The 21,808-nt window shown below is 39.4% G+C and overlaps 2 protein-coding genes across 2 annotated transcripts in view; one reads left to right on the plus strand and one right to left on the minus strand.

Annotated features, from left to right (window-relative positions):
• The window catches only part of LOC134371657 (uncharacterized), an 89,465-nt gene extending 70,369 nt beyond the window's left edge, over positions 1 to 19,096 (minus strand). The window contains 4 exon segments of the mRNA XM_063088513.1: positions 3,256 to 3,375; positions 3,857 to 3,983; positions 17,243 to 17,333; positions 19,060 to 19,096. Coding sequence (XP_062944583.1) covers positions 3,256 to 3,375; positions 3,857 to 3,983; positions 17,243 to 17,314 — 319 coding nt within the window. The 5' untranslated portion in view covers positions 17,315 to 17,333; positions 19,060 to 19,096.
• LOC134372946 (zinc finger protein 208-like) overlaps positions 1 to 21,808 on the plus strand; it is a 563,224-nt gene that overhangs the window by 447,648 nt on the left and 93,768 nt on the right.

Raw genomic sequence — 21,808 nt, forward strand, 5'->3', positions numbered from 1 at the left:
AGTGGACTTGACTAATCTGAGTCCACAAAATAGAACATGACACATGGGCTGTCTGTGGAAACAAGATGGAGGAGAGATCACTTCACCATGATGAAAGCAAAACGGTAAGCACAGGGTGAGACCCTTTCTCACAGAAGGGTGGAGAGAAAGAGTATGCCAAAAAGGGTGGTTATATGCAGAACAGGCTATGGAGAAACTGCAACCCAATTTTTATTTCCCTGGAGTCTTCACATGGATCATTCAAGGAGTATCATATGTAAAGAACTGAGCCGAAGAAAATATTCACGACCAGCCTGAGTTGCTCTGAGGGAATGGAAGGGTTGTATACACATTGGTAATTATTTTGCACAGCAGTGCCTTTTTCATTGGGGGCGGGGGGTACTTGGGCCCTCACACCCTCTTCTCTAATAGCTATTTGCCACCACGGGTGGTGTTTGGGCCATTTTCCCCTTAAACACTCTCCCTGCCTTTTCCATATTCTCAATTTAGCTCTCAAAGAAAGGCATGAATCATAAAGCCAGTAAAGACTCTACTCTTTCAAAGAATTCCTCAATCTGAAGGGGAAAAGGGTGACTTCAGTGGATTTCCTAACAAAAACAGGGCTGAAGTCTGGTTATGTATCTTTGTTCCTTTCCTGGTCTCCCTGCAACTGCTGCCCACCTCCTGCCTCTGTCCCTCTGGGGCACTCACTGGGCCCTGTACTCTGCCTTAGTCCTAGGGCTGGGTACACAGACAGTGGGCTTCTCACTTGCTGCAGTGTCACAGCAATAAAATGTGATTCTTGGGGACCCCCCAGGGAGCTGCCCATGGCTTTATTTATGAATCTGGTTTTGAGGAGTCAGAGGAGATGACTCTGCTTTCGTTCACATTCCCAACTCCCAGGAGCCACAACTCAGAAGAAAAGAGTGCTCAGACTTTTGTTATACACATTTACTTTTTGTAAATAAATGTTTAAGTTTTATATTAAAGATGGTTTGATAAGTATTAGAGCTTCCAAATGTATATTTTTTACTTTATAGACTTAAAAACTATTATTTTATATATGTATTGTGGGGGAGCTATAAGTTTTATGGTGAACAGTTGGTATTATTAACTTTTTACTGTCTTCAAAAGTACATAAAAATCCTACTAATACCTTTAATCTTCTAATTCCCTTAAACTCCAGTATATAGAAAAAGAAATCTTTACTTTCCTTGTTTTATCATTATAAAAAAATAAGAATATTTTGCTAGTATGGAAAACAAAAGTTCTGAAGTTTGTGTAGGTTTTAGAGAAAATCCTCCTCAGCCATACCCTACATACAAAAGAAGAAAAACAAATATATATATATATATATATATATATATATATATATATATATAATATATATCAACAGCTATTCCTTGACACAATAATCTTCACATTGCAGTTATAAATCAAAGAATACTAACAGTATCATAAAAAATATGGAACTGATGAGTAAATAAATAAAAAACAATTTCATTTATAACACATGGGAAATGCACAAGATGAAAGTAGTAGTGGCTTACACAAATGACAGTAGACTTTAAAAACAGAGGCATCATTCAACCCCTTCCTCCAAAAGATGTGTCAAAACTATATTCCTTGTAGGTCTGAACCTACAAAAAATTGATCACAGGTTTGAACGAAGGTTTGTTGATGGGAAACAACAATGGCACACTCAGGATAGAAAATGTGGCATGAACAACAGTTTAGTCAGAAACTCATACACATGAGGCTGTAAACTTGAACAATGTTCTCCCCAGGAGAAATTCCTACACCATTGCTGACTCAAAGAAGATAATCATTAGAATATGGGGTCAACATTGCCACAGACACTTTCATGGTGCTGCTTGAAAACCAGAACTACAATTGGAAACGCTTATCAGGCTCTCCTGATATTTTCTATCTCAGTATCATGTGACATGCTGACGCCTCTTAGCGGCTTCAAGGGACATCTCCCTATATAGCAGGAAGCTGTTTAAACATATTAGTCAAACGGTTCTCCTTCAAAAATGTGCTGTTATTTTATTTTATTTTTTTTTAAAAAGATGACCGGTAAGGGGATCTCAACCCTTGGCTTGGTGTTGTCAGCACCACGCTTAGCCAGTGAGCAAACCGGCCATCCCTATATAGGATCTGAACCCGTGGCCTTGGTGTTATCAGCACCGCACTCTACCGAGTGAGCCACGGGCCGGCCTAAAAATGTGCTGTTATCATGTAAACCCACAACACAGGAGAATCCACAAGAAGTTACCTATAACCTAAAGGTGGGTTATCCCAGGAGAAAAAAAGGATGACATGTCAGACCCTATGATTGAATATATCAAAAGCAAGTTTCAGATGTAAAATCTCCCAATTTTATGACAATAAGAAATCAGGAAGAGCCAAGGTTTTTCTACTTTCACAGAGGAGTAAAAGCAGTGGCAGAGTGAAAAAAAAATACAACATATGAGGGTCAGATATTGTAGGATCTTGATACAGGAGTCTGTGCTCTTCTCATAAACCATACACTAAAAGCCTGAAAAACTGAGATATATGTTCCTGATATACAACAGGGGAATTAAAGAGATGACCTTTCTGCCAACTGTTTTTACAGTTCTGGTGAATAACAATCTCAGAAGATCAAACCCAATGCCCTGTTACACATATCCATGAAGGGTGACAAAAATAGAACAGAAGAAATGCTTGAGCGACCTCAGAAGGTAAAGATGACTTGAGAGAGCACCATGCAGTTTCTAGGGCCCCAGACTCCAAGGAGGAACAGCAATTGCTTTTCATTTCCTGACTAAGTCTTCTAAGCACACGAAATGGGATGGAATATAGACAGGTCCAGGTGTCAGGATTATGGAGGCCTCAGCTCTGATCTATCTGAAAAGCAAACCAAGCATCAGATGGAATTAAGTACAGAAGGAGAGACCAAGTGAGAAGAAGATTCTTGTGAAATGGACCTATGTATAACCTTCAGGGTTTAGCAACCAGAGAGTTTACAGAATCCAGAGGACAGTGTTGTCCATAATGATAAGGACTTTTTGCATTTGTTCCTGTTTGACTGCAGCACCACTGGAGGGTGAAAATATAAACATGTATGCATCAAAAACCAGAGTGATAGTGAAAAAAAAAATTTCTTTTTAGAGCACACAGAATATACACTTTTGTTTTCCCACGAACAGCTCCCACTTGTAGAGTTTCCCAATCACTATTTAGTGGTGCAGTTTCCTCTGTACTCATGTAAGCTCTTATCTGTGTACATACCTTTGACACATTCCCTCCCTTTTGGTTTTCTTGCTATTTTCACTTGGCTCTCCACATTCAAGGGGTCTTTCTCTTGCTCCAACATGGAGATAATATTCAGGTCAGGAATAGAGTTTCCTGCTTATAAAATGAAAAGAAACATGATGTGCTGTGGCTTTTCCAGAATCTCAGACCTTTGTTTGGGTTAGTAGAAAGAACATTACAGATGGATCTAGAAATATAAATCATAAATTCATTCACTGATTGCCTCTTTCTGAATGCTTAGGGAACACTGTAATATGTAGAAATCTATTTCTCTTCCAAAAGTTACTGAATCAAAACAGAAGGGGTAGAAACAAGGAACTGGATATTTTAAAGTCTGCTATTAGGTTTTATGCATACTTCAGTTCTAAAAGTACCACTGATGTATTATGAAGGGTGCGGAACATACTACATTAGAGGCAATGGATAAAGTCCAGATGCCACATCATTAAGCTTTTCATTTCCGAATTAACAGGGCTTCAATCTCAGTCAAGCAATGCAGGGGCTCCCCAGAGGCACACAAGGGAAAATGCAAAGACACAGGGGCAGATCCCTACTTCTGGAGAGAAGTGATCCTCACCCAGGGAGGCCAGGTTCCTGTAGTTCTCCAACATCACATCCCTGTACAAAGCCCTCTGAGCATGGTCCAGGCATTTCCACTCCTCCTGAGAGAATTCTATGGCCACATCCCTGAAAGTCAAGCCTCTCTAAAATAAAAAACACATTTTGCCAAGGGGTGTTGGAGAGAGTTTTCATCTTCACACAAAATTAGAACAGAAAAGAATTTTTTTTTTTTTGGTGTAGCTGGCTGGTAAGGGAATCTGAATCCGTAACGTTAGGGTTACCAGCACCATGCTCTCCCAAGTGAGCCAACTGGCTAGCACAAGAATGGTAAATATTGATTTGACTTAATGAGTCTTCTGACAGATCCATGTTAAGATATTTTTTAGCAAGTTATCTCTCCCTAATTACATTTTATTATACTTTTTCATAAGAGGTTTTGATACCCTCTAAATCAATATGAATTTCTTATTCATGTGAACAATACAAGAAATACACAAAAATCCCTGTACAGGCCAGCTGCCAAAAAAAAAAAAAAAAAAAAAAAAGATATATATAACTGGAAAGCCAACACAGGGTTACCTCTATAGAAGTGTTAGATATTATGTTCAACACACCAAGTGAAACTTAGTATCTAGATGAGCTAGAATATGAGTGGTATCTTCAGAGATGACAACGTCCAGAGCAGCTTTAAAGAAAGAAGGTCACAATCTAAAAACTGTCATGATGACAGCAATAGTAATGACTGAAGTTTTTGAACACTTCCCATGTGCTAACACTATTCTAAATACACCTACTAATTCATATAACAACATAATAGCCCATGAGAGGAAGATCTGGTCAAAGAGGTAAAAATGGCAGAGCAAGCACCTGAACCCAGGTCTCTGGGATTTAGAATTGCACATAAAGAAACAATCAGGTAAAGACTGGCCAATTTGATTAGTTGGTTAGAGTGTGGTGTTACAACATTGAGGTCAAGTGTGGATCCCCATACTGCCCAGCTGCCAAAAATAAAAAGGAAAACAATGACAATAACAACAACAGCAACAATAAAAACAAGAAAACAATCAGTTAAAATAACAGATACAGTCTCAAAAGTAAGTGACAGAGGTTTAGGTAATGGAGAAAACATGAAGCAAGTCCAAGGATATAAGAACATGGAACATCATAAAAAGTCATTGTGTCACGTACACACATGCATGCATGTAATATGTTACTATTCTTACTACTATTAACTCATTAATGTGATAGTGCAGAACAAACATAAGACCACAGAAATTATTTAAGATACTTTAAGTGCTACAAAATGTAGCACTTAGTTCAAATGATGATGTGTCTTTGATAAAAATGATGGGCTTGCACATCCACACATCTATGCATACAAATCACATACATACACACTTACATAAACTGAAACAAGAGTTCTTTCTCAATGACATACTTTTTTTTTTCTTTCAAAGATGACCGGTAAGGGGATCTTAACCCTTGACTTGGTGTTGTCAGCACTACACTCTCCCAAGTGAGCTAACTGGCCATCCTTACATAGGCATCTGAACCCTTGGCCTTTGTGTTATCAGCACTGCACTCTCCCAAGTGAGCCATGGGCTGGCCCTCTCAATGACATACTTTTTGGTGATATTTTTCACCAGGATTTTTGCTCATGTGCGTTTCAGCATGTTTGAGACAATAAAATGTATAACTTATAGTTAGTGTAAACATTATTGCACATCAAGTTAGTAAAAATGGTATAAAATGAAAAAACACATTAAAAACTTGAACTCCAATCTCTCTTAAATACCCATATTCAAAAAATATAAATACAATTTTTCATTTAAATTTCCATATTTAGTCATTAACAACAGCCCAAAGGAGTTTATTAATTTATCCCACTAATAAAACTATGATACAAGATTTAAAAATTTATTACTATTATACATCAATTTAACAGAGTAAGGGCAAAACAATATAAATTATAGCAGTCAATATTTGAAGAAATTACTAACAAATTAAAAATAAGGCCAAAAAAGAAATCTGAAAAGAGAAAAACAAACTATTAAGCAAGAACATTTTACCAATGATCATGATAAGCAGTAAAAACTGGATGCATTTTTCTAAATAAAGGCAAAAAGGGGCTGGCCAGGGCTGCAGCCAATCACCATTGCACAGGATGCTTGAGCAGAGACTAGCAGCACAGGGGAAAGGTGAGACATAAGGGAAAGGGGAGAGAACAAAGAGCAGAATCTGTTAAAACCAACAGATGGCATGATCACAACCAGGAAAAATAATGTTTAAATATAGGAACTAATAACAATATGTAATCTTCTTTATTAGTTCCAATTACAAAAATAATACACACACACAAATAAGAGACATTGTACATTTCCATTAGCAATATCCCTAATTAAAAGACATTTGCAGACCTATGTGAAGAAATTATAATGTGATGTCAACAACATAGAGATATAGGAAGCTCCAAACTCTACTTCCCCCATTGAGACATAGGCTTCACTACAATAAACAAACAGACTGTGTGAGAACTCTAGAAACTGCATACAAAGTTCCTGTGTCACAGAAAATTCAGTCAGCCTCATGGAAACCAAGTAAAAAAATTCTTGGCACTCAATCGCCAAAGCCCCTGCCCATGCACAACATGGTGTTATTTTAAGAAACTCAATAATTCCTGGTTTAGTGGAGGGAAAATACGGGAACATCCATCTTACATTTTGACTCTTCAGGGTATGGCCTGACAGACAGGTTTGTCTTATTTGAAGATAAGCAGTGAAAGTAACAGGTGCCAGTTCAGGGGCCTCTGAGAATGAAGGATATCAACTAAAACCAGTGTCTTAAGTAACACAGAGAGACATTAGGTGGAGATCTAGACAACAACTACTATGGCACAGCAGAGGCTACAGAGGTTACAGAATAGCAGGCAGAGAACACGGAAACTCCTGAGTAGAAACTCACAAACCTCTTCAGCTGTGAGATTATAAGCAAAATCCCAGTGAGAACACGTCCTCAGAAAAAGCATGAGAGGTCTCCAGAATTTCTAGACAGTTTGACTAGAAAGTATCCTCCCTGTACAAAGCCAGACACCAAAAATTGGGAGAGCTGGCTGATTTGTGAAATGCTGAGTCCTAAAAAAATATAAGACATACAAAAAAAAAAAAAAAAAAAAAGGAAACATGGCGCATATGAAGGTACAAATTTAATCACTACAAACCAACAATAAACATAGGAAGACTTACAAATAACCAGACAAAGAATTCAAAATAAGAGTCATTAAAATGCTCAATGAATTAAAAGGGAGCACATGTAGATAACTTCAACTTCACGAACTCATGAAAGCAATGTATGAACAAAGTGAGAATATCAACAAAGAGAAACTACAAAGAACAACAACAAATTCTGGAGCTTAAAAATGTAACAACTGAAATAAAAAAATCAATATATGAGTTCAACAACTGACTTCACAAGTCCAAAAAAAAAAAAAAATCAGCAAACAAGAAAAGAGAGGGAAAAAAAAAAAAAAAAAAGAAAAGAAAAGAAAAAGAAAGAGAGACTAAGGGACTTGTGAAACACCAGCAATGGTAACATCATAAACACGTGTATGTCCCAGGAGGAGGACAGAGAGAGAAAGGCACAGCAGTCTATTTAAAGAAACGATGGACAAAAATGTCCAAAATCTCAAAAGACACAGAAACACCCAAATTCAAGAAGTTTAAGGAACTCCAACTAGGATAAATCCAAGATACCTACACTGAAACATATACTCAAATTCTCACAAGTCAGAGACAAAGTAAGCATCTTGACAACAATAAGAGAAAAGCTAACCCAAGAGGGAGCTTCTACGTTATTATCAGGATATTTCTCAGTATAAACACTGCAGCCTAAAATGGAATGGGATAATATATTCAAATTGCTAGAAGAAAATAACTGGCAACTAAAAATACTACACCTAGGAAAACTGTCCTTCAAAAAAGGTGAAGAAATTGAGTCCTCCCCAGATAATCAAAAGCTGAGGGAGTTCATCACCAGTAAATCTACCGTGATGGTTTGAATGATTGCGTCCTCTCCCCCCACTCACATGTTGAAATCCTAACCCCTAAGGTGATGGTATTAAAAAGCGGAACATTTGGGAGATGATTAGATCATAGGGAGGAGCCCTCACGAATGGGATCAGTGTCCTTATAAAAGAGGGTTTGACAAAGGTCATCAGCTGCTTTCCCTCACGTAGTACACACAGAAGGAGCTGTCTGTGAGGAATGGTCCCACACCATACACCAAATGGTCTGGCATCTCGATCTTGAACTCCCCGGCCTCCACAACTGTTTGCAATGCATTTCTGCTGTTTATAAATTACTCAGCCTGAGGTAGGCAGCCCAAAATGACTAAGACACTCACCCTAACAGAAATTCTGAAGACAGCCCTTCAAGATGTAATGAATAAAAACCTTTAAAACAAAATGTACTAAAAGATAAAACTCCCTAGTATAGGTAAATATATAGACAAATACAGAATCCTGTAGTATTTTAATATGGTGTGTAGATCATTTTAAATCTGGTACAGAATGTTTGAACCATAAAAAGTAATTATGCATCTATGTTAAGGGATATGTAATACAAAAAGAGGTCGTTTGTGCTACAAATAATATCATGCAAGGTGAGAGGACAGACATGTAGTGGGTTGAGAGATTTTATTTGCAATGAATTTAAGCTGTTATCAGTGTAAATGACTGTTGTAAGTTTGACGTATTTAATGTAATTGCAATGGCAACCTCAAAGAAAATATCTATAGTATATACACAAAGGGAAAGGAGAAGAGAATCAAAAGTCACTACGTGAAATCAACAAAACACAAAACAAGGCAGCAAGGTTATAAAAGAGGGACAAAAAAGCTACAAGATATGCAGAAAACAATTAACAAAATGGTAATATAGTAAGTCGCTTCCTATCAGTAACTGTTTTAAATTTAAACGGATTAGGGCTGACCAGCTAGCTCTGTAGTGCTAATAACACCAAGGTCCAGGATTTGACCCGTGCCCAACAATCAACAAAGGAGAAAAAAAATTAAATGGATTAAAGGCCTCAATTAAAAGGCAATAAAATGACTCAGTAGAGAAAAATGAAATATACAAGACCCAACTATATGCTGTATGCATGAGAGTCACATCAGATGTAAGGATAGACACAGGGTATAAGTGAAAGGATGTAAAAAGATATTCCACGGTAATGGGGTAGCTGTACTTACATCAGACAAAATAGAGTTTAAGGTAAAAACTGTCATAAGAGACAAAGAAGGGCTATGTATACTGATAAAGAGTCAATTAACCAGGATGATATAACAATTATAAATAAATGTGTCCCTTACATTAGAACTCCTCAATATATAAAGCAAACATTAACAAAACTTAAGGGAGGATTAGATAGCACCACAATAATAGCAGGACACTTCAATGAGACACTTCCATTTATGGATAGAACAAACAGAAGAACACAAAGAAGGAAAGAGAGAACCTAAACAACACTATACCCCAAACGGAACTAAAAGAGCAATACATAACATTGCACCCTACAGCAACAGAATATACCTTTTTCTCAACCACATGCAGAACATCTCCAGGATAGATTACATATTAAGTTACAAATCTTTAAAAATTTAAGAATCTAAAATCACTCACATTTGCTTCTCTGTACAAAAAAGAATAAATCTTGAAATGAGAAGAAAATAAAAAAGAAAGACAACAAATATGAGGAAATTAAAAAACTAACTCTAAAATAATCAATGGGTCAAAAAAGAAAAAGGGAATTTAAAAATATCTGGATACATAGGCAAATGAAAACACAACATACCAAAACTTACAGGATTCAGTAAAGGCAGTAAGTAAATGGGAAGTGTAAAGCTTATGTTAAAAAAGAAAAAAAGAACTCAAATCAACCTAAATTTATACCTCAAGGAACCAGAAAAAGAATAAACACTACATAAGCAGAAAGAAGAAAATAATGAATATCACGTGAGACATAGATGATATAGAGGATAGAAACAATCAATAAAACTGAGGGTGAATTTTTTCAAAAACTCAACAAAATTGACAAATGCTTACCTCAAATAACTTATAAAAAGGAGAGAAAACTAGTATACAGAAAATCAGTGGGAAAAATGGGGAAATTAAAATTGATGTCACAAAGACAAATTGGATCCCTGTACTGACAGGCTACCAAAAGAATAAATTAATATAAAATAAAATTGACATCACAGAAAGAAAAAGTAGTAAAACAGACAACCATGTCAAGTATATGTCAACAAATTAGAAAATCTAGAAGAAATTAATAAATCCCTATAAATAAGCAGTCTACAATGACTAAATAAGGTAAAAATTAAAAATGTGAAGAGACCTATAAGTAGTAAGGAGACTCAGGCAGTAATCAAAAGCCTCTTGGGATATTACAATATAAATACAAGGGTCCTTCAAAAAGTTGTTAGAAAATAGAATTAAAAGATAATATGAACCTATCCATGAACTTCAGAAGCCCCCTCATGTACATCTCTCTCTCTCTCTCTCTCTCTATTTGTATATATCTCTCTCTATATATAGCTCTCTATATATGTGTTTTCATCCACAGTTTTTGGCTACCTTCTTATGACATCCTTTCACCTGCTCCTTTTTCTTCCTAAGCTAGGACTCTAATCTTCCTCCATCTTTCTGTCTTGAAGCTGGCCAGAAATAAATGATCTGACCTACCTTGTCTGATTGTAGGCCATAACACCTTAGAATGGGTCCTGCCCCATACCCGAGAAGAAATGTTTCATAGGGAGTTCAAAAAATCTCAACCCAACAGGCCTTGCTGGGTTTCCCAACTCTATTACTATTAGGTCATACTCTTTTGGTACAATCACATTTCTACATGGTTGCCCATGCTTTAATCATGCCTGTTTGAAGCCTCCCCATAAGAAGTCAAAAGGACAGAGCTCAGGGAGCTTCCAGATAGCTGAACACATGAAGGTTCCTGGAGGGTGGCACACCCAGGGAGAGCATGAAAGCTCTCAGCCCCTTTCCACCATACCTTGCCTTATGCATCTCCTCTTCTGTACCATTTCTAATAAACTGGCAAATGTGTTTCCCCAAGTTCTGTGAGTCTCTCTAGAAAATTAATCAAACCCTAAGAGGGTGTTGTGAAAATCCCAACTTGAAGCCAACTGGTCTGAAGTTCTGGAGGCCCGGATTTGCAACCGGTGTCTGAAGTTGAAACAGTCTTGGGGGACTGAGCCCTATAACTACCTGACATGATGCTATCTCCAGGCAAATAGTGTCAGGACAGAACTGAAATAGAGGATGCCTAGCTGGTGTTCACTGCAGAATTTCTTGGTGTATGAAGAAATATCCCCACACATTTTGGTCACAAAAGGCTCCTGTGTTGATTGTGGTGTGAGAATAGAGGAAAAAGAGTAAATTTGTATTTCCACTCATCTCCCAATAATGAGACCAGGACCATAATTCACTCCATAATTCTACCCAATATTTAAAGAATTAACATCAATTTTTTTCAAATTCTTTCAATAAACTGAAGAAGAGAGAACACTAGAAAAATCATTTCACAAGACTGCTATTCCTCTGATAAAAATCCAAGCAAAGATATGAGAAAATTGACTTCCAGTCAAGATGGTGGAATAGTTGGTCCCTGATGTCACTCTCTCCCACAAATCAACCAATTTACAACTATAAAAAAGCAACAATAGCCAAGCTGGGGCCGCTAGTGCTCAGGCGAAGAGGAGGAGAGACCTACAGAGTGCATGAAGGCCAGAGAAGCCGCCATGAGAGAAAGAAAAAAACTGCTCGGACCCCTTTGAGCTCTGGCCATCTCCAAGCTAGAGCTGCTGAGCACACGGAGCAGTAGCTGGCAAAAGCCACAGCTGTGCCCTTTGGATGAAGTTGCTTGGAGTGGCAGGGGAGAAGAGGGCCTTAGCAGCCCCGAGGCCAGCAAGACCACTGATAGTGTTCCTGTGGACCCACACAAGAGCAAGGAGCCACAACAACTGGAAAAAAGGAGCCACTCAGAGGCTGGTGAGTGCATCGCAAGGGACCGGCGCACAGCCAGTCCCATGGGAAGCATTTGCAGCACAGTGGTGGGAGAGACGGGACTACTGGGGAACACTGGGGCACAGCATGGACAGCTGATCTGCACCCCAATCAGCATAGGATCACTCAGAGGAAACTGGTCAGGAATACAGAATTGCATGAGGTGCAGTTTGATGGAAAGACTAAGGCCCAGACCAGAGTTTCTACACAACTCAGGTGCACCAGATTTCACGAGAGCTGGAAGTACCTATAAACTCAACTGTCAAAACCTGAGCTGCACTAAAAGCCTTCCCCAGGGAATCAGCAGCAAAGCAGCACTTCAGCTCAACCACAGAGTTCAAGTACTGGTCACCACAGGAAGTTCCCCCATTTTAGAAGTAAGCAAAGGACAACAAATTAGTTCCAGTGCAGAGTTTAAGTGGTAGAAACAGCAAATAATCCAACACAGAAATGAAAGAAAAAACAAAGTACCCACAACCAGAGACTAAGTTTGATAGTACCTAGTAAAGGTCTCATTTCACCAAAGAACACCTATAACACCTAGAAGGACCAAAAGTCCACTGGGCTACCAAGTCAGAAAGGGTGGAGGGCTGGGGGCCTCAGCCATGCTCCCTGACACCTGCAACCAGTTCCAAGGGCGGGGGACGAGGGCCCCAGCAACACCCCCCTGAACATGTGCAACCACCCCAGTGACAACCATCAAGCAGCCAGAGGAAGTGCCCCAGGTTCTCCCAAGCTGGGGCAGTGGGGGTCCAAGGGACTCAGCCATACCACCCCTGACATATGCATCCAACCCAGCAATGACCGCCAAGCCACACCAAGAAGGGCCCCATGTTCCCAGGCTGGGGTGATGGGAGGCGAGGGCTTTCGCCACACACCCCTGACATCTGCACCCAGCCTGGCAATGACCAAGCTACCACTGGAAGCCCCTGGTCTCCCCTGTGGGAATGAGGGGGATGCCACAGTCCTCATCCTCCTCCTTCTTCCTTCTTCCATCCCATTTCCTCCCACTTTTCTCTCCCCCTCCCTCCCAACTGCTCTGCAACAACATCATAGAATGTAAAAAAAAAAAAAAAAATTAATAAAATAAAATTAAAAGAAAAACTAAGATATGAGAAGATAAAACTATAAGGGCTACCTGATTAGATCAGTTGGTTAGTCTGGTGTTCATAACACCAAGGTCCAGGGTTCAATCCCTTTATCAGCCAGAATAACATAAATAAATAAATAAGCAAACAAATAAAATAAAACTATAGAATGAATGAATAAATAAATAAGTAAATAAAAATATAGAATAATAAGTAAATAAAACTATAGACCAATATCCCTGATGAATATTCATTTTAAAAACTTCAACAAAATTCCAGTAAAGCAAATTTTACAGCATATTGAAAGGATTATCTACAAAGGTAGTGGGATTCACTCTTGAAAGGCAAAGTGGTTCAACAGAAGAACCACATTAATAGCACATTAACATAATAAATGGCAAAAACCATATGATCATATATGGACTGGAAGAAAAAATGTGCAAATCATATATCTGAGAGGGGCAAATATCCAGAATATACAGAAACTTCTACAACTGAACAACAAAAATAATTGACAAAAAAAGGGGCAAAGAAGTTGACTAGACATTACTATTACTAAGAAGATAAACAAATGCCCAACAAGCTTATGAAAAAATGCTCAATATCACTAATCATAAGACAAATGCAAATCAGCACCACAGTAAGATATTACCACACATAAGTCTGGGAGGCCATTATCAAGACAACAGAAAATAACAAGTGTTGGGGAAGATGCTGAGATACTGGAACACTTGTACACTCTTACTGAGAATGCAGAATGATGCAGCCATTATGGAAAACACTACAGGGCTTCCTCAAAGAATTAAAAAAACAGATCTATGATATGATCCAACAATCCCTCTTCTGGGTATGTATGTTTAAGAATTGAAAGTAGGCTCTCTAAGACATATTTGCAAACTCAAGTTCATCATAGCATTAGTCACAATAACCAAAATGCCTATCCACAGATGATGGATTAAAAAAAAAAAAAGTGGTATATACATACAAAAGGACATGATTCAGCCTTAAAAAGGAAGGAAATCCTGTCACATGCTACAATACTGATAAACCTCAAGGCCATTATGGTAAGGAAATAAGCCAGTCACAAAAGGGCAAATACTGTGTGATTGCACTCATATGAAGTACCTAAAGTAATCAAAATTACACAAATAGAAAGATGGTTAAGAAAAGGATGTGGAAAGGGAAGAGGGGAAATTAGTGCTTACTGGGTACAAAGTTTCAGTTTTACAAGATGAAAACGTTCTAGAAATCTGTTGCACAAAAATATCAACATACCCAACACTACTTAACTGCAAAACAAAACAAAACAAATTTTATTGTAAGATATAAAGACATGATCAAAGACTGATAAGCCCCATTCTTATTGCAAGATGTGGTGATACAAAGACCTATGACTGTAGAACTTCAGGGCCACTCAAACACAAAAGAAATATGTGGGATTTCAATGAAATCTATGTCATGCCAAAGGAGAGCCAACATAACTGTGAAAAGAAAATGAAAATGGAAGAGCTTGCTAAACTCCATATGAATCTTTTATGATATATACTACTTGAACTATACAAGAATCCAAATTAAAGAGAGATGTAAACAAAATATCAAACAATAAAACATTAAATTGAAATGAAACACAGTATTTCATAATCATTCACGAAGCTAGGTCTGCCAAAGCAAGATGAGATAAACAAAAAAAGATTTGTTTCACACTAAAAAAAAATGTAAGCCTCAAAAAAACACAACAGGGTACATATATAGAACTAAAAACTACAGGATATAAAATAGCTCCTAAAATATATGGAAAGGAAACTGGGAAAAATATGAAAATCCATTTTATATATACATTTCCACAAATTAATGAAACCTACTTAGACTCTCAAGAATGGGAAAATGAAAACACAAAGGGTTGTCATTTTGCCCAAATACTCAAAATATAAAAAGAACACAGTAGTGAGTTTAGCTTAAATGAATGGGAAATCTCACTTTTTATTTATTTTATTTTTTATATTTTAGGCTGTTGGCTGGCATGAGTAACCGAACTCTTGACAAGGCTGCACTCTAACCAACTGAACTAACCCACCAGCCTAGAAATCTCACTACTAGTTGGGGGAAAAGAGCACCATTGTAGGTGGGGGTAGAGAAAAAATATCTAGTCGGTAGTAGCAAAATAGGAAATGTACCATCCTTGAAGAAGCAACTGCCCAACTACCCAACCTTTATACATTTGTATCGGACTTGTGCTGACCCTTAGCACAGAACTGACAAAAGTGGTTCCCCAATGAGATGTGAGGGAGGGCTGTATTACTGTGTTTCTGTTGCTTATAACAGAGTACCTGGAACTGGGTAATCTGTAAGAAAACAAAATTTATTGCTTATAGTTCCAGAGATTGGGAAGTCCAAAGGACAGGGAATACACCTGATGAGGGTCTTCCTTGGTGGTGGCTTTACAGAAATGTAGGGGTTGCATATGGCAGAAAATGGCTGAGCAGAGAGACAGTCTCATTTGCTCTCTTTTTAAAGCCCTCAGAACCATACCCTTGACCACCATTATTAATTCATTCAGTACAGCATGGTTCCTACAATCTAATTACCTCTTCAGGGCCCTACCTTTTAATTATCATAATAGGATTTCCCACCCTCAACAGTTACAGAGGGGATTAAGCCTCAATGAGATGTGGGTGTGGGGGGGGGGCAGGGATCCAATCTACGGAAAGGAAGGAAGACTTGACAAAAAAGGGGATACTTTATGTCTTTGTGCCTAAGCTGCATGTGTGTTTGGAGTTTTATTGTAAAACAAATATATACATCATCGATGTTTACAAAAATATATACACAATTCGGGCCAGTCCGTGGCTCACTCGGGAGAGTGCGGTGCTGATAACACCAAGGCCCCGGGTTCGGATCCCATATAGGGATGGCCGGTTAGCTCAATGGGTGAGCGTGGTGCTGACAACACCAAGTTAAGGGTTAAGATCCCCTTACCGGTCATCTTTAAAAAAAAAAAAAAAAAAAAAAAAAAAAGTATTATATATATATATACATACAATTCGTAAACAAGAGGTGGAACAGGAATATGGTTCTACCCTTTCTAATGACAGAAAAGTTCTGCTTGGATGTCTGAGCAAAATTATAACCATTTTTAACCTAAAATACCTGCTGCATGAGAGCCCCTGCATGAATAACAGTCTCCATGGGATGGAAGTTCTGAGAATTGTTTAAAGAATCTTCCTGTTGTTAGATATTTAAATTTATTTCATATGCTAAAATCAATGGTAGAATACAACATCCTCTATTGTGAATGTCTGTATATCTCAACTTTTCCATTCAATTCCCAATTTAGCTTCAAATGTATTAAAAAATCAGGCACAAAAGATTTCCCTTTATTTGTGTCCTTTCCCAGAACTCAGCAGGTTATTTGTGCACATTAATAGTGACTTCCCTGTGTAGCTTCTCTAATCCTGACAGTGAGAGCTGACAGTGCATCCAGATGTGGCCTGTATTAGTCCATTTCCATTGCTTATAACAAAATACTTGGAACTGGGTAATTGATAAAGAAAATGAAATTTATTGCTTACAGTTTCTGAGGCTGGGAAGTCCAAAGTCCATCTGGTGGTTGTGACAGTGACCCAGGGGTCTCACATTGCAAGATGGTGGAAACAGAGAGAGCAGAGAGAGAGAGGGATAGACTCTCCTCTTCTTTTCAGACCCTCAAAACCACACCCCTGCCCACCATTTTTAATCCATTCACTGTGGCATGGTCCTACAATCCAATCTCATTTTCAAGTCTCCACCTTCCAATTACCATAATAGGATTTTCCACCCTCTTAACAGTCACAGTGGGGGCCAAGTTTCTAATACATAAAACTTGGGGGACACAACTCAAGCTTCACAATTCAAGCTCCAATGAGTTTTGAGGGGACATAATTCAATCCACTACATGGTCCCTAAACACCCCCTGCTGCCAAACAGCATTGACAGCATGGAGCCCACACCCTGGCGCCAATCTATGTCTAGGAGTGAAGCCCTTCCCAGGACCATGCCCAATGGAGTGTCTTCACAAGTTCCATGTCACTGGGTCACAATGAGATGGAATCTAATTGGAGATGAGAGAGACTGAGGGAAGGCATGGGTGAGTGCGAGCAAACATGTCAGGCAGGAAACTTCAGAGTCACAGAAGATTAGCAACTCCAACACCCATATTTCAGAAAAGAAGTAGACACAGAAAAACTAATCGAGAATATCACTTTACCTGAGTGGGAGCCATTCCTGATTCTTTTTCTTTCCTTTTTCTCCTCTTCCAGGTTTTTTTCTTGGGTAGCATAGGTCTTTAGAAGTCAGTCCTGAATGTCAAAAATGTATTCTTAATGTTTAGAAACATCTCAGCCTCCTGTGCCAAGCCACACACAAGGAAGACCTCACCATGTGGAAAGAGAGTCCTCTGCTGACTACTGCACTGAGGGACAATAAACTACAGTAGACCAATAATTGTTCTTTTTGATCTTTCTTCAGAACTCCCTCCTGCTGAAGTGTGGGCGTACATGCACGTGTGCGTGCACACACACACACACTCCAGCAATGGTGAGTTTGGCTGGACTGAGCTTTCCATCATGGCACAGACTGGGCCTTGACTAAACCAGATGCAGAGCACAGCCCCCTCACCTCTTTATGGATCACAGGCAGTCTTCAGCCCTCAGAAAGGAGCCTTCCTGTTCAAAGCTGGTTACAGATTAGAATGATCTGGGACACTGTAAATATTTATTGAGGCTGGGCCACAACCTGACTGCGTGAATGGCAATTTCAGATAAGGGAGCACAAGAGACTATTTGCAAAATGCCTCAGCACTCTACTGTGAAGCCAGACTGAGCACCACTCGGAGGGGCAAGCCCAGCACACCTCCCTACCTTCTGGCTCTGCTCTCCTCTTGGGGCCCTGATGTCACCAGTATGACAGTGGGAGGTGAAGGAGCAGAAACAAACATTAAGAGCAGGCAATATGGACTAGAAGTAAGGGTGAGGGTGAGGCTCAAATGATAAATTCAGGGGAGTGGGGTGAGGTGGGAAGCTAGCTCCCTATGCTTCCTCCTTGCTGTGCTTCCCCTGTGCTCTTCTCGTCACCAGTTGCCACCACGCTCTGTGCCACCACCTTGTTGCGCTGTCTGCCATGGCTCCAATGCTTTCGTCCTCTCCCCCCAATCTCTGTGGTAATGGTCTCCCTTTTTGCTGCCCCTTTCCCTATTTTGCTCCCCTTAATCTCTCTGGACATCCTCTTCTTTAAATTTCTGTATTTTCTTCTCTATCCGTGCCCCTTTCTTACTGTTTCCTCTTTTACATTCTTATTGCAAATCCCTCACTCATCCTTTACTTTGCCATCTGTTTATGCTTCATTCTTTTCTCCGTCCCAGTTTTTCTACTTCTCTTAGTCACTCTCTATATCTCTTTCTTTTGATCCCCTTGACTCCCACATTCATAGGGAGGGGAACAAAATAAAATTCCTGCACCCCGCAAGTGCACATTTTCCAGTGGATGAACATAGGGCGTAGAACACTGGACGTCACAAGACAGGCCCTGGTCACTTCCCCCAGTCTGGAAGAGTGACTGCAAGGAGGCGGCCCGGGGAGCGGAAGAGCCTGGCCTGAGAAGGAGAAAGACGTGAGGTCAAGGTAGGAAAGGTGGTGTCTCAGGCCTGTCGTGGGCTCTGTAAAATTCCAGGACTTGGGAAAGGAAGCAGTCTGTCTTGGACTGAGGCGGCCGGCGCTACCTTCAGGAATAAAGAGTAAAAGATTGGGGGATCAAAGGACTTGAATCCACCTCTTAGGTGAGGATGTAAATGTCAGGGGCAGGTGGAGAGGTCACTAACGGTTTTAAGTATGAAAGCGACGCGAAAGTAGGTGTCTACACTTCCCAACACAATCCTGAGGGAAGCGACTCCCGGCCTCCTACGGCGATGTCTAAATTTACTTGGACTGTATGGGGGGGCTATGCAGAAATGCTAAGACCAAGAGCGACCCCACACCCCTGATTTGTAGAACAGAAGACTGCGAAAAGGAGGTCTAATCTAGAAACTCACCCGCCGCTGTGCGCTCTTTACTCGGGGTGGTCCACTTCCGGGTTTGCAGGAAAGTGCGCATGCTCAAAAGGAAGAGACAGCGGCCCTGGGGCGGGGCCTGGGCAGGGCGCGACCAGCAGGGGGCGGGGCGTGGAGGGGGGTCCGCCAAGGGTCGGGCGGGGGCGGGGCGTGCGGTTCTTATTGCTTCTCTCACAGCGAGTTTCCCGGTTCGGGAGTCTTTTGAATCAATTTCACCTCTGGAGCTGGGTTGCTTCCCTCCTCTTTCAACCTAATGTTTCAAACCGCTTTAAGGTGAAAGCTTAGGGTTCTGTGGGTCACTTCTACTGGAAACCAAGATATTTTCCTCTTAACGAGTTGAAAACGGTTTACATGGAAAGCCCTTTTTGCCCGCTGGTTGGATCAAGTCCTGCTAGTGAGGCAGAAACCACTCAGAGGTCTGGAAACAATCATCACTGGGGGCGGTCAGTCTGGGGCGGTGCTTGGACCCCGGAAAATTCCTGCAAATTAAAGTAATTTAAGCAATTAAATTGAAAGCCTTGGAATTGTCAGTGCGTGAAGATGCAAACTTGAACGTAAAATGAACGACTCTGCCTGGAGAGAATATGCAATTGCATTTTTTTTTTTTTGCAATTGCATTTTGAAGCCCAACGATTGTCCTTTCCATTTCTATTTCCCATTAACCCTAGAAGGAGAGAGTAAACCATGTGCTCAGCGGTGTGGGATGTGGAGGACACCTGTAATGACAGGTCATCAACTGTTGCTTTAAAAAAAGCAGTAACTTTTAAAAATAAGTGTAAATTGCGTTCTTCCTTATATTTGTCATTCCGTTCTATTCTTGAGGTGAATTAACCTCAAATACCTTTGCAATAAAGTTTTGGACATCATAATGTGCGTAAGTCAGTAATTTCTGAGTATAATGTAATTTCCAATTCAATTTATGGGCATTATCAATGTATTTAGAAGGCCCATTTTTTATTTTAAGATTGTCAGCTAATGTAGGCCATTCTATGTTTCCTGTTTCTGAATAGTTTTTCAGGTGTGGATAATAAAACCTATAAAATAGTTTTCAGAAAACATTTGGATTTATTTTCACCTAAAGAATAATGAATTTTGCAATATTTCAAAGGTTGTTTGGTGGGAAGGTTATTCTCTTTCATATGAACCCCGAAGAAAGTAAAACTAGATTATCAAATTTTAAATAGCTTCATTTCTACTCTCCATAATTTCATGGCAGTATCTGTGAAATATGATTTCCTCAAACATCCCAACACGGAAAAGATTAAATTCACTGAGAAGTGTTATCTGTTGAAATAATAGTACATTTATTATGAACTTCAGTTGACATTAAAAGTTTATTAACAGAGAAATATCACCAGATGCATCTGAATCTTCAAACTGCTGAGTCCCAGATTTATTCTTTTCTCTGAACTCACAATTATGTTAACTTTTCCTCAAATAATCATTGCTTAATATCAAGATGGAAAAGCGTTTCTCCATAATCTGGAGACCACACTTTGTTTCTGTGGAGATATAATTACTGTAATCATTAAACACATAATAGGCCACCCTGCAGGAAAAAAAAACATTTATATTGTAGCAATTCCTCTTAGACATTGAGTTCTCCATCACATGAAAAAAAGTTTTGTACCAATACTTCTTTTGTCCCCAAAATATTGTTTGTGGTTATTGTAGAGTGGATGAATTCCACTGTTATAATTACAGAGTAACTTAAATATTAGGTTATATTAGTACAAGAATAAAACATCAAACGTCACTAAGAGTGACTGGTGTGGAGCTGAGGACACCCAGTTTCTCTCCACCAGCTCAGCATATGCCCTGGGAATCATTTCTATTTTTCAAGGATACTTAGCACTGGACCTGTTTCTATGAAGACTCTTTTTTCGACCATGAGCTCCTTTCCAGATTCCAGATACATTCCTTCCCTTACAGATGGCCTCTCAGTTGAAAAGAGTAAATACTCATGCAACTGCATCCTGCTGTCAGAACAGTGGACTCACTGTGCAGGTCCCGACCCCTAGTATATGTGTAAAAAGAAGACAGCCAGACTCCGAGATAAAGGTCTGGAACCTCACTTCCACCCGAAATTGCAATTATCTTTTCAACTGTAGCTCCACTAGCAGTGCACACTTGGGGAGTTGACAATGTATTTTTAACAATTTATCCCAGTTCTCACATATCAGAAACAATTATAAGTGTTATTGAGATTCTTCAAAAATAGTATTGGAGAGTTAAGGAAAGACATGGGCCTTGGAGGCAGACAGAAGTTAACATGGAGAGAACAGGAAATAGGTCTGAATCATGAGAGACTCTCAGAAAAGTGTGTGTCTAACTGGATCCACTGCTTCCCTGAGTTTTTCTACACTAAATATAATCCTTCCCTTATTCTCAGACTCCTGTGCTTCCAGGTCATTTCTGCATTATGAGAAGAGAAATGAGATGACACAAAGAAACTGAGAAGGATTTGTTATGGAGGTAGAGGATAAGGAAAAATGATGTCAAGAACTGATAGTTCAAAATATTAGATGGCACATTCTTATATAAGTGAATGATTGAATATATCAATAGTTGGAAGAGAAGAAAACTTCTACATAAATTTCAGTAGAGTGTCATTCACTGGTAGCAGCAATGACAGTCCTGATGTAGCTGACCAGTACTTCTCAAAACTGTCAAGGTCACCCACAATAAGGAAAGACAGCAACTGTTAGAGCGAAGAGTAACATAAGGAGAC

Source organism: Cynocephalus volans, chromosome 3, assembly GCF_027409185.1.
Source record: "Cynocephalus volans isolate mCynVol1 chromosome 3, mCynVol1.pri, whole genome shotgun sequence".
Taxonomy (NCBI): Eukaryota; Metazoa; Chordata; class Mammalia; order Dermoptera; family Cynocephalidae; genus Cynocephalus; species Cynocephalus volans.